The following is a 13,654-nucleotide window of genomic DNA, read 5'->3' as shown; positions in this document are numbered from 1 at the left end:
ATGTGTGATAAGTGAAAAAAATCTGTATCTCTGAAACTTGGAAGTATGTAGATATTTAAGCTGCTTTCTGAGCAAATGACAGAATGTACGAAGAAGTTACAGCGGAATGCAAAGAAATCTCACAACGAGTAGGGTCAACACACAAAGAGAAGAATTGCGATACGAGAGACTGCGTCACCACTTTGATCTGTTGCAGACTGAATTAACATGGATTTGCAAAGATTTAAAACACAAAATTTGAAATTCAAACAATAAACTACAACACAAGATGAACGAAAATTTAAAGCTACTGTGAGTGAAAGTATGGGATAATTTAAATAACTTAAAAAGTGAAGTGATATACAAACATCAGAGTAATGAAGAATGTTGTTCTCATCTTGGGTTTAATGTGATAGGAAGTGTAATGAATAGGGTATGTTGGAGAAGTTGGAAGCTGATTCTGAAGCAATGGAGAAACTGAGTAATGGGTTACAGAGAGTAATTAAAGGAAGTGCTAGGAGGAGGAAAAATGAGGAAATACACAAGCTGAACTGAAGAAATAAGATTGCATACTAATGAATAAAATGACACACTGATATTCTCATTTTAGATGGGAACAATATCTGACAAGGTGCCCAACTTCCAACTGTTAACGAAGGTATGGACATACAGAACAGGTTCAAAAATGGCTCTGAGCACTATGGGACTCAACATCTTAGGTCATAAGTCCCCTAGAACTTAGAACTACTTAAACCTAACTAACCTGAGGACATCACACACACCCATGCCCGAGGCAGGATCCGAACCTGCGACCGTAGCAGTCCCGCGGTTCCGGACTGCAGCGCCAGAACCGCTAGACCACCGCGGCTGGCTACAGAACAGGTTCCCATAGAAGTGAGTGGCTTGAAGGCTTCTTAAGTAACAGATCCAGTACATTGTCCTCCCTGACAGTGGATGTTCATGAGAGACAAGGATATCATCAGGTGTGCCTCAGGGAAGTGTGATAGGACCACTCTTATTCTCTATGTATATAAATGCTCTTACAGACAGGGTGAGCAGTAATCTGTGACTGTTTGCTGATGATGCTGTGGCGTATGGGAAGGTGGTGGTGTTGAGAGATTTTAAAAGGATACAAAATGACTTCGGCTGAATTTCTGGTTGTTGTAAAGAATGATAGCTTGGCCTAAATGTAGAAAAATGTATGTAATGCACATTTCAATTAAACATCCAGGGACAATGTTGCAAAGTGACATGAAATGGCATGAGCTTGTAAGGACTGAATTATGGAAGGGGAACAGCTGACTTCAGTTCATTGGAAGAATTTTAGGAAAGTGTGGTTCATCTGTAAAGGAGACCAATATGGAGCACTAGTGGGGCCCATTCTTGAGCACTGCTCAAGTGTTTGGGATCACCACCAGTTGGATTAAAGGAAGACATCAAAGCAATTCTGCAGCCAGCTGTTAGATTTGTTACTCGTAGGTTTGATCAGCATGTGAATATTATGGAGGTGCTTCATGATCCATGTACAGAAAATTCTTTTCATGGAACACTACTGAGAATATTTTAGAGAACTGGCATTTTAAGATGACTGCAGAACAATTCTACTGTCACCAATGAAAATTAGGGATCATATGGAGACATACAGAAAGTAATTTTTCACTCACTCTATTTGCAAGTGGAACAGGAAAGGAAATGACAATGATGGTGATTATTTTGGTTTGTGGAGCTCCCAATGACATGGTTATCAGCACCCTTACAAATTCCCAATCTTTTAATGGTCCAGTCATGCCATATTCCTGAATGATGATTGAATAATCAGGACAACACAAACATCCAGTCCCCAGGCAGAGACAATACCTGACCCAGACGGGAATCAAACCTGGGACTCCGTGATCCAGAGGCAACAATGCTAACCACTAGTCCACAAGTTGCAGACAGATTACTGACTAGTAGTGGTACAAGGTACCCTCCGCCACACACTATACAGATACTTGTGAAGTATGTACAGAGATGTAAATTTAGATGTAGAAGTGACTTTGACATGGTGCTGATTGCCTCAGACATGCATCTCTGAAACGACGAACTTTGTCAGCTGTTTGTGTGCTACTGTTATGAGCATCTACAGAAAGAGAGAGTACCTTGCTCAAGTGGGAGTAAGCATAAGGTTCAGTGCACACTGTTCAACATGGGGCTTTACAGCAGAAGATCCCTGTGTGTTCCCATGTTAATCCAACAATGTCAGTTATGATTCCAATAAGCACTAGATCAATGACAATTGACTGTGGATCAGAGGAAATGTGTCACCTGGTCAGACAGTCAAATTTCTTACTAAACCAGGCTGATGGTTGCACCTGGATATGCTTTCATCCAAGTAATTGTCTGCTCAAAAACATACATCACACCATGAAAGCAGGGTAGTGGAAGCAGTGGGTGTCACTCACCTGGGCTTCTGTAGGACCCATGGAAGTAATCAACAACATCATGGTAACTGGACTAAGTGAACATTACTGTGGACCACCCGCATCTCTTCCTTACCTTGTGTGTCTCATGTCAGTGATAGCGTCTTCCAGCAGGATACATGTCTGTCAGAAAGTCAGAATCACAGTACAATGATTTTAAGAGCATGACAGTGAATTCACATTGTCTTTGCCACCAAACCAGTCTCACCTGATCTGAATCTGTTGGGACACTGCCAGTTGCCAGCTTCTTTCCCGCAAACCATTGCTCACCCCAACAACACCCTGCACACCCACCTTTTACCAGCTCTCCAAAATCCACAAACCCAACAATCTTGGATGCCCCAATATAGCTGGCTACTGTGCTCCCACTGAAAGAATTTCTGCTCTTCAGGACCATCATCTCCAACCAACTGCCTGAAACCTATCATCCCACATCAAAGGTACTAACCACTTTACCTCCTAGAGCCCTACTCACTGCTGTTGATGCCAACATATGTCCACATCCAAACCCAACACTTCTTTCCTTATACAGCTTACCAGCAATATCCTGACTCACAATTAGTTTTCCTTTGAAGGGAAGGTCTACAAACAAATTTTGGCACCCTCCAAGCCAACCTGTTTATGGGCCACCTAGAGGAAACCTTCCTATCCTCCCAAAACTCCCAACCCCTAGTCTGGTTCAGGTTCACTGATGATATTTTCGGGATCAGGACTGAGAGCTAAGACACCCTATCCACATTCCTTCACAACACCAAAATCTTTTCTACCATTCATTTTACCTGGTCCTCCTCTACCCAATGCCCCACCTGCCTGGACGTTGATCTCCAACTCTCTGATGGCTCCATCCACACCTCTGTCCACATTAAACCCACTAAGCGCTAATAGTACTTGCATTTTGACAGCAGCCATCCCTTCCACAGCAAGTCCCTCAGACTGTACAGCCCAGCCAACTGTGGACGACATGTCTGTAGGGGCAAGAACTCCCTTGTCCAGTGTCCTGGAGGCCTTCACAAACAGGTAATACCCTTGAACCTCGTCCACAAACATATTATCCATGCCTCATCCTCACCCTCCCCCCCCCCCCAAAAAAAACAACAAAAATCAGCAACGAATGAGCATCACCACCACCACCCTCTCATCCAATATCACCCTGCACTGAAACAACTTAACCATGGCTTTAATTACTTCTCATCTTGCCCTGAAATGAGAGTGACCTACTCAAGATCATTCCTACCCCTCCTAAAGTGGCGTTATGTCACCCACCCAACCTACATGACATACTAATCCATCTGTATGCCACTCCCACACCCTTGCCACAGGGATCCTACCCATGTGGTAGACCAAAGTGTAAGCCCTGCCCAACACTCACCCAGCACTTCCTACTCCAGTCCTGTCACAGGCTTATCCTAATCAATCAGAGGCTGGGACACTTGTGAAAGCAGTGTTTTATGTTGGTGTCACTACTGACCAGCTGTCCACCATGGTACCATGGTGAATGGCCACCACCAAAATGTTGTCAAGAACAAAGCTGACCACTTGGTGGCACAACATGCAACTGAACAGAAAAGGCTAAATTTCAATGGCTGCTTCACAACCTGAGTCTTCTGAATCCTTCCCTCTACTACCAATCTCTCCTAACCGTGCAGATAGTGGTTATTCTTACAACACATCCTCTGCTCCTGTAATCATCTTGGCCTCAGTCTCAGGTAATCCACCCAACAGTTTACCCTTCTTCCTGTCCCCCCCCCCCCCCCCCATTCATGTTCCCATGTCGCCTTCAGAGTGTGCCTCTTCCCATCAGCTGATACAATTGTTTCAGCTTACATACCTGCTCCCCTGCCTTCAACATTCCTAGCCAGCAACTAGCCACTTCCCTCCAAGCTGTGAGCCACTCACACCCAGTCCCTCTCCCTGCCTCCCGCTTCCCTTTCCCTCTAATCAACCCACCTGAAACTACCCCTACCACAACCAGTCCACCCACTGCAAAACAGCATTGGCACTGTCAGTCTAGCTGACACCACGTAGCGTCATACACTTGTGTGTGTGTGTGTGTGTGTGTGTGTGTGTGTGTGTGTGTGTACGTGCGCGCTTGTGTGTTTTAGTCGAGCTCATTAAAGGATAAATCTTAAAGTTAGCAAATTTTCTTTTTTTTTTTTTTTGTGTGTCTGTCGGCAACTAAATGCTGCTGCTCTTCAGTGAGCGGTCTCCTATAACCCTAAAGTATTTACATATTACCAATGAGTAGTTTGTAGGCTTTTAGTGAGCAATTTGTTTCAGGAAACTATTTGTAATACTTTTGTTGATAAGGGAAGGGAATGCAGGGAATGGAGGGTGCAAACTGCACACCACAGGGACAGCTCTGGAGAAAGGAGCAATGTAGAAGGTAAATGATCCATCTTCCAAACACAGTAGTGGAACTACATTTGATAGTGTTTTGAACCAAGCACCTACAAATGTAGAAGTAACACAATGTCTTCTCTATGTGGAGCAGAGCCCTCTTCCGCAGTCACATGTATCAACCATTTTGGTCCTGTAACTACTTCACCACTCATTTTCAAACAAAAAGACTGCCACCACAACATGACATTCACAATGTAACGACTATTACAGTGCTATTCCATGTATAGTTAGTGTTAGGCTGCTAAGGTTAGCAGTGGTAGGACACAAAACAATAGCAATGTAAAATAACAGGTTTAGCAAATTCCCCATTTTGGTTCCCTAATGCGGGGGGTTGGGTTACAGATTTTGTGATATATGAAAGGATTCAATGTTAGAATTTATGAGCATCAGTTGGCAGTTGTACAACAGAGGAAATATAACAAATGTAGGTAAATAAATTTTCTAAATAAAACAAAGTTTATAACTGCAGTTTTTTTTCAAAAGGAAGTATCTTTCTCCTTCTTTAACCTTTAAAATACAAAAATATCTCTACTGCATGATGACACTGGGGACCTGTAATTTTTGAGTAATACAAAAATAACAAAAAAAGTCAAAGATCTTGCGTTATAGTCACCAAATGAAAAACTATTTTATAATTTGGTGGTCCACAAAATATTTGACTTCAATACTGCAAAATTTAATTTGCACTAGATGTATTGTAAAAGAACTATTTTTACCATCTCTAATAGTACATTTTTATTTATTTACTTTCTATCCCTTCTGCTACTTATACTTCACTGGATCTAACCTTTGGTTTATGGGCTGCCTACAAGTCATTACTAGTACTTTAGGTTTTAAACTATTGCCAAAAAATTTTCTGTTATAAACAACTCTTACAGCAAACTGCTACAACCACATCTATAGTTCCTTTTCTTTCTGCTACTTGCACAATTGTTCTGCATATTACACTTCTCCTTGCTTATTCTTTTGCTCTTGAAATATAAATCCCAAGATCCAATGACTTGAGACTGAACACCATTAGCATTTTATTTGTCTATGAATCCTGCTTCTTGTTCTAGTTATGGTCTTTCATGTGTTTTATTGTACCTCTAATTTTCGTTTTGTTATTGGGATACTTTTCATTTACATCAGATTAAATGTTATTGGTATTTAAAAGCAAGGTATCATACGGGGAAATAATGTATAATTCCAATATGAAGAGACAAGAGTGATAAGAATGGATTCAACACAAAACAGCAGCAACTGGAGTCTGTTGCTAGCATGCCACAGATGATTACTTTTTATCATGACCTGCTGACTATTTCTCAATCTGCAGTCCTGAATGACTTTCAAATTTAAAGTTTTTAATGATTTAATTTTGTCCAACCCTTTACAATTTTATACAACATAAAGTTTCTGGTTGTTGAAGCTTTAGTTCATGAGATTTTCTGTACCTGTATGTATCACGTTCTTCTAGCTTTATTTGATTGTAGTATCATTCTGGGTACACCTTTCATTACAGATTTAAAAAACACTGTCTAAGTAAGAATGTCAAATGACATAGATTACATGACCAAACCACTCAAACTCTTCTTTACACGAAATACTATGCTAAAACTTACCTGCAGAACCACAGATGACAGAAGAACATAAATGCTTCGCTGGATCACTGAAGCACCATGAGACACAAAAAAATCTTTTACATATGGTTCTGCCATTACAGAATGTTGCAGAACAAACAAATAAAGTAATGCTAAATCAACCAGCAAAGGCCATATGGCATCCTCAAAACCACGTATGTCATCTGCAAGAGAAAAAATGCTTGTTTAAAATAGGAATTAATTTGCTAGGTATAAAATGTTATGAAAATGAAATCCTATGCATTAATAATTGTTACTTATTAATAATAATAATAATAATAATAATAATAGTAGTAGTAGTAATAATGATAATGCCTTCATATTACGAGCATTTCCACTACTTTGATTTGTATTCTACAAAAAATTTAGAATTTTTGTATTTTTTGGTCTCACAGAGAGCAATAACTATGAGGGATTGTTAAATATATATCATTATGCCCAGTAAGGGCTCCCATAACCTCAACCCTCCTTTGATGCTGATAAGAGACTTACTGCTTTGTTAATTGTATCATCTTTTGGCTTCCCTTTCGAAAACCCACTCAGCTGCCTACGAGTTGGTCAGAAAGAACTCTTTCTTCTGCTTTACCAAAGATAATTTGTAGCATATTGGTTGCAAAGTCTTATGTATTGTGAGGTCCTTGACTTCATCTTTTCTTAAGATGTCAGTGTCTCCTGTCTCATTTTGGGATCACTAGTTGGGATATTTCCCAACATGTGCCAAGATATGATTATTCTGGCTGTTTTATTATATGCAAGAGTGATAATTCTGTATTTGCATGTATTCATGCCCAAATTTTATCTGATTTTGCAATAGAGTCAGCACTTATTAAGTGGTTGCAAAACCATTTAAAGATTGATGCCAAGTTACGTGAGGGATAAAAACATCTACTTGGGGCTGAGAGTTCATCATTCAACTGGCTTATCATTGACATCATAGTATACCTCATAACAATGACAGCAGCCATGGGAGTTGCACAGGAAATAACCACTTGTGTACCCAGCAGAGTGTTTGGTAGTCTTATTTCTCATGTTTGGTTCTGGAATGTTGACAGTATTTACAGCTACATTCTTTGTCACCTTCCAGCTTTCTGCCATGGTCATCTCACTGTATTTCTCTGTTCAACATTAACGAGCCTGTGACTGTTTATATGGAGAATGTCACTATCATAAGTGCTGTCCTGAAATATGGGTGTGGATGATTCAAGGGCATGACCCACGTGTTGGAATTCTCTGTCTATAAGAAGCTGGACACTGTGTTCTTGGGATAGCATCTTTGATTACTGATCAAATGTCCTAGGTCCCAGATTTAATCCCAGTCATTGCTTAGGTTTTGAATAAAAATTATCAGCAATGGCAACTAAAGATTTCTGGTGTACAGACTCACGCTCATTCTGTCACTGGCCTTGTCAAAATGATTGACAAGCAGAGAGAAGTTCAAGGCATCCTCGTGTCCTTAAGTGAGAAACTGCCCCTAAAGTCAGAATAATCAGCAATGATCAACAGCTGCAGAAGTAAACGGAAACCACTGAATTAAGGACAGATTATGTGTATCCATAGGAAGTGTGGCCTGTAACTGAAAAAGCATCACGGTGCTCTCTCCATTGGCAAAATCTGGATCAACCACTCATTAGGGTCTCCAGATGGGGAAAGGGGGTTGGCAAAATCTGGATCAACCACTCATTAGGGTCTCCAGATGGGGAAAGGGGGGGGGGGGGGGGGGGAGGGGTAGACTACCAGTAAAATTGAAGAACAACTGGAAGTGTAACATTCAAGAATTAGTGTGTGTAATGTCAGAAATATGAATGTGACAGGGAAGCTAGAAAATCTGAAAAGGACAATGCAAAGGGCCATTCTAGATGTATTAAGAGTGAGTGAAGTGAAATGGAAAAAAGATAAGAACTTCTGGGCCGATGAATATAGGGTAATATCAATAGCAAATGATAATGGTGTTAGGGGAGTAGGATTTGTAATGAATAGGAAGATAGGGCAATGAGTCAGTTCTCATTCTTGCATCATTTTACCTTATTGTACAGTTTTTCTAGGCCAACAAATGCTATGAAAATTTCTTAAGCCTAGTTTCTGGTTCCTGTCAGAATCAACAGTGCACTAACACCAACAACAGTATACATGTCAACTTTATAAGCAAAAGATGAAAGATGAAGAGAGAGATGGGTGGGGTGGGGTGGAGTGGGGTGGGGGGTGGGGGGGTGGGGGAAGGGGGGAGAGGGAGGGGGAGAGGGAGAGAGAGAGGGGGGGGGGCACTGAACGGGTAGCTCAATACATTAGGGAAGATGAAAATCTTATAATCATAGGGCATTTCAGAACACTACAGACAAATGTAGTTGCAAGAAAGGTAAGTGTGAAGAAATCATGGCTAACAGAAGAAATACTGCAATTACTGGTGAAAGAAAGAAATATAAAAATTTTCAGGAAAAGACAGGAACACAGTAACATAAGTCACGTAGGAGTGAGATCAACAGGGACTACAAGGGAGCCAAAGCAAAATGGACACAGGAAAAATGTGAAGAATGCTAAAAGGAAATATAATTTGGAATGACAAAGGCACTACAATATTGTAATGCAAAGTCCTTCGGACATGCCTTTCCCTATTTAACATGTTATAACACGGAAACTAATTACCATTCAAGTACCAAACTTGGCAGTGTTAATGCCAAGGACACGGGGAAGAGAAATAATGCAGAATCAGTTTAATTGAAACACTATTAATGTGCTGTTGTGGTACATCATACCATTACATACTGGTACCATTACTGCTGCAAAAGGGGCTTAATATGGTGCCCATCAGTGTCCAGAAGAATCTGAAAGTGCAGGGTAGCATTCTGCACAGCGGAATGAAGCATGCCCAAGGGTATGCTGACTTCCTCTCTTGACATACTGTGCTTCAGATCAGCACATGTGTGAATGTTCCCCTGCTAAACACTATCCTTCAGATAGCCCCACAAACAGAGATCACAGGGAGTGAGATCAGATGATCATGCCGGCCAAGCATTTGGAAATGATCAGCTAATAATTCAATAGTTTCCAAATGTGTTCAGAGAAACAGGTGAACTTCTCTGTGTGGTGGGGCTGCATCTTGCATGAAAATTGTTGAGTTCAATGTGTCTCTCTTCTGTAGGGTGAGTACGACATGCTGGAAAAGCATATTGCAGTAACGCTGGCTGGTCACATAGCACATCTTTGGTCCTTGAGTGCCAATCTGTTAAAAAAAGAATGGGCCAATGATGAATGTAGCCGTGAAGCCACACCATATGGTGACACGTTCACCATACAGAGGAACTTCATGCACAGTGACTGGAGGTTTAGATCCCGCACTCAGCAATTCCGTGTGTTCATCTCATCCACCATAGAAAAATTAGTTTCATCTGTCCATAGGATGGTCCAGGACCAGCCTTCATCAACTTCAGTCCTTGTGACAAAGTGAAGGGTGGAGTCAACACATTGTTGTGCATCCTGTGGTGCAAGCTGCTGTATGATATGGACCTTGTAGGGAGACCATTTGAGAATGATTTGAAGCACCTTCCATACAGTGGACCACAGCATATTCAACTGTTGTGACACAGAATGCACACTGCCTGACAATCGGAAACTGCAAGCAACATTATCTGCCATAGCAACTTTTCATCAACCACCTTTAATGCAACCATTCATCAACCTCTCCCTGGAGCGACCCCCAGTTGTCCAGTTGATTCGAACTACTTCATCATACTCCGCACAGCAGGTGGAGAAAGAGGACCCTTCTGTAATCCTTTCAGCTGGGGATATTCTCTGAAGCTGCAGCATTCTGTTGTTTTGATAATAGATCTTCACCAGTCATGCTCTGCTCTTTTTGTCCAAGCTCATGTTGACAAGTCAACAAGTGCACTGTGACTAGTCAGCTGTGTGAGACTATGTACCATGATGACTGGTCATGGCACCTGATGGCCATATTTGGACAGGGCGGTAGCACTGTGATGCACAGAAATCAGGCACCCCATACACTGGGCATTAATACTACAAAGTTTGGTACTCATACAGTAAAAAGCCCCTTGCCAAAATGGTAAGGGTACTGCTCACAATAAACGGGAAATCCGCATTTGAGTCCCGGTTTGGACTCATTAAGAGTGCTTGGTAATGAAAGATAGGCTTGAAAAAGAAGAAAAAACACTTTCATAGGGTTTGTCGACCTAGAAAAGTGTTTGATACTATAAAAGGGTGCAAGAGGTTCGAATTCTCATAACAATAGGTTTAAAACACATGAAAATCTTTACAAGTACAAAGAGGAAACAATAATAATGGAAGACAAAAAAAGAAGTGCTCAGATTAAAAAGAATGCAAGGTAGGGATGCAGTCTTTCTCTCCTACTGTGTCATCTGTAGCCGTGATGGAAATAAAAGAAAGGTTTAGCAGTGGGATTAAAATTCAAGATGAAAAGCTATCAATGACAACATGTGCTGATGGCATGGTTATCTTCAATGAAATTGAGAACAAGGCACATGTTGGATGGAATGAACAGTCTAATGAGAACAGAATATGGATTCACAGCAAACCAAAGAAACACAAATGTGATAAGACATCTTAGAAATGAGATTAGCAATAAACCTAACATCAGATTTGGGAATGAAATGAAGGACTTTGTCTAGCATGGAAGTAAAATAATGAATGTCAGACAAAGCGAGGGGGATATAAGACAAACACTAGTACAGGTAAATAGGGTTTTCCTTTCCGAAACAAGTCTATTAGTAACAAATACACACCTTAACTTGAGGATCAAAATTCTGAGAATATACATAAGGTGTACAGCTTTATATGGGAATGATTCATGAACTGTGGAAAAACAAGAAAAGAAAAGAGTGTGTTTGGGATGAGATGGGTGCTGTACATTAAGTACAAGATAAAAAATGGGAGGGTTCTACACAGAACAGGTGAGGAAAGAAATATGAGGGACACACTAACTAGAAAATGGAACTTCAGGGAATAACATCCATGGTACTACACGGAACTGAAATAGTAAACTGGAGTACATTCAGCAAATAATTAAAAATGTTAGTTGTAAATGTTACTCCAAGATAAAGAGGTTGGCACATGAGAGGAAGTTGTGGTGGGCCATACCAAATCGATCAGAAGACTGACTGAAAAAAGAAAATACTAGAGAGAGATAGCTGCTATATAGGGCAATCCTTTTCCGGATTTGTGCAGTTTTAACTTTACTTATATCGAATGGATTTTGTAGGTTTGTTGGAATTTTAAAAAATGGTTGGGAAGGACACTCTTTAAGTTTTAGGCATGCACATTTAATAATGCAGTTATATTTATAGTGTCCACAATTATTATTTAAACTTCAGGATATAGACAGGAACTGTGAAAAGATGGAAAAGTTGTCACAAATCATTTATTATTATGTCCATTACTAGTTCTACTTTATTGACCAGTCAGACCTGGCTGGATAACATCAGGACTATATTAAACTACAAGATCATACAACAATAAAATGCATAGGCCTACTATAATAATATTCAGAATAAAATAAAAGTGTTGCTGTTAGTATTCTAGCACTGAATGGCAAGTCTGAGAGTCACTGTTCTGTCACCAGGGGGAAAAATCCACAACATAAAATGAATGCTCTTCTTAGCTTACACAAAACCATTGTTTAAAAAATTCCATTGCCAGAGACTGACCACTGCTTCATAGTACACTGAACATTGCCAGTGTCACCTGTAGAAAACCATCTTGTGTCTTCATAGATCAACATCTTGACCCATCTACATTGTACTTATACTTAGTGTTGTGAACTTTCTCTCTCTTACTAGTTGAAATTCACATGAATGAGGCAAATGAGCACACTCCTACTTCTTAGTGTTAATCCCATCTAGCAGGGAGCAGCTGTACTCTAGGTTTGGCAAATTTACTCTAACTTTGCTACTGGGACCCTTCCTGTCACCACAGTTGTCTGTTGCTTAGGGAAGTCATATGCACCACCTGTCTGCGAATTGTGTAAACATTGTTCTGTGTGATTAACTGTTTTTTTCTGAGCAGAAATTGGGAACCACCCCAGCTTTTGCCTACATAAGCATCTAAAACCACCCAAAAACCACACTCAGGTGGACCAGACACAGTCATTAATCTGATGCACAGATTCAATCATGGTTTGGCTCAACTCCCCATCTCACAGGCAAGTGCACTGCATGCAACGCTTTTTGAAAAGGTAGGCAGAGGAACATGTATTGGCTGAAAACAATCGACACTTAAGATTTCGTAAATACAACTTTACAGTGATCACTTTTCCCCATAGAAGTAATGATTGTTATTGCTTTTTTCTGTAATAATAGCATGTTTCTGCTGTCTGCATAGTAGTCTCTCAGTAGCACCTGACACTGCCATGAAATAATTTGTAGTAGACTCTTACCATAGCATTACCTCTTATTATGCTTTTTAGTTTCCTCAAGAGGTAGAGGGCTCCATGAACACTTGATGCCACATCTACAATGTGTTCTTTCTAAGTTAATCTACAGTCAATGAAGAACTCATAAGCTTAACAACTCTTGTCACACTCAATTATGCAGTGTCACTGAAGCAACATGTAATTCTCTTTATTTCATTTATTTTCATATTATTTACATTAACCACTGCTTGCCTCATTATCTGGCAGTTACATTAAGTGGCTTCTGCAACTCACAATCAAAAATCACCTTTCAAACTAACCTAGACTCCGAGCTATGCTATAGATTAGTCTTTCATCACAAAAAACATTTCAAGAGGGTCTACTACCACATTCAAGGCCAGTTGCTGCCTGAAAGTCATTCTTACCACTTGAGAACATGTGCAAACTGTAGAGTATGTTCATTTAAGCTTTGGTTAGTTACAAAAATCAAGAAAAAGGAAGTCCTTATACAGATCCTTGTGGCACACCATGCTGCAAGCTCTCTTCACATGTGACAACTGCTTGTACTAACAATCTGTTGTCGGTTAACTGTACATGAAAAATTCAATGGTTACCAAGGCACCTTACCTAATATGATAACATTCTATCGTATTAAGCAGAGGCTTAGATGGGACACTGTCCAAGTCCTTGCTAGTTTGACAATGTACCAGTAGTGTAGAACAGCGAATTTAGTTAACAAGTATGACTTATGTTTGTAATTACGTCCAGGACTTGGTCTTCCATAACATATGCTGTGTCAAAAAAAGAGGATTCAAAAC

At 40.3% G+C, this 13,654-nt stretch overlaps 1 protein-coding gene across 2 annotated transcripts in view; it reads right to left on the bottom strand.

The window, feature by feature from the left end:
* LOC124605722 (nurim homolog) overlaps positions 1–13,654 on the bottom strand; it is a 62,308-nt gene that overhangs the window by 47,640 nt on the left and 1,014 nt on the right. For both annotated transcript variants that reach the window (XM_047137608.1, XM_047137600.1), the window contains exon 2: positions 6,440–6,621. In XM_047137608.1, coding sequence (XP_046993564.1) covers positions 6,440–6,621 — 182 coding nt within the window. The remainder of the gene's footprint in view (positions 1–6,439; positions 6,622–13,654) is intronic.

This window comes from Schistocerca americana, chromosome 1 (genome assembly GCF_021461395.2).
Source record: "Schistocerca americana isolate TAMUIC-IGC-003095 chromosome 1, iqSchAmer2.1, whole genome shotgun sequence".
NCBI classification, from domain to species: domain Eukaryota; kingdom Metazoa; phylum Arthropoda; class Insecta; order Orthoptera; family Acrididae; genus Schistocerca; species Schistocerca americana.
Note: the sequence above shows the minus strand (reverse complement) of the source record. Positions and strands in the feature narration are given on the sequence as shown.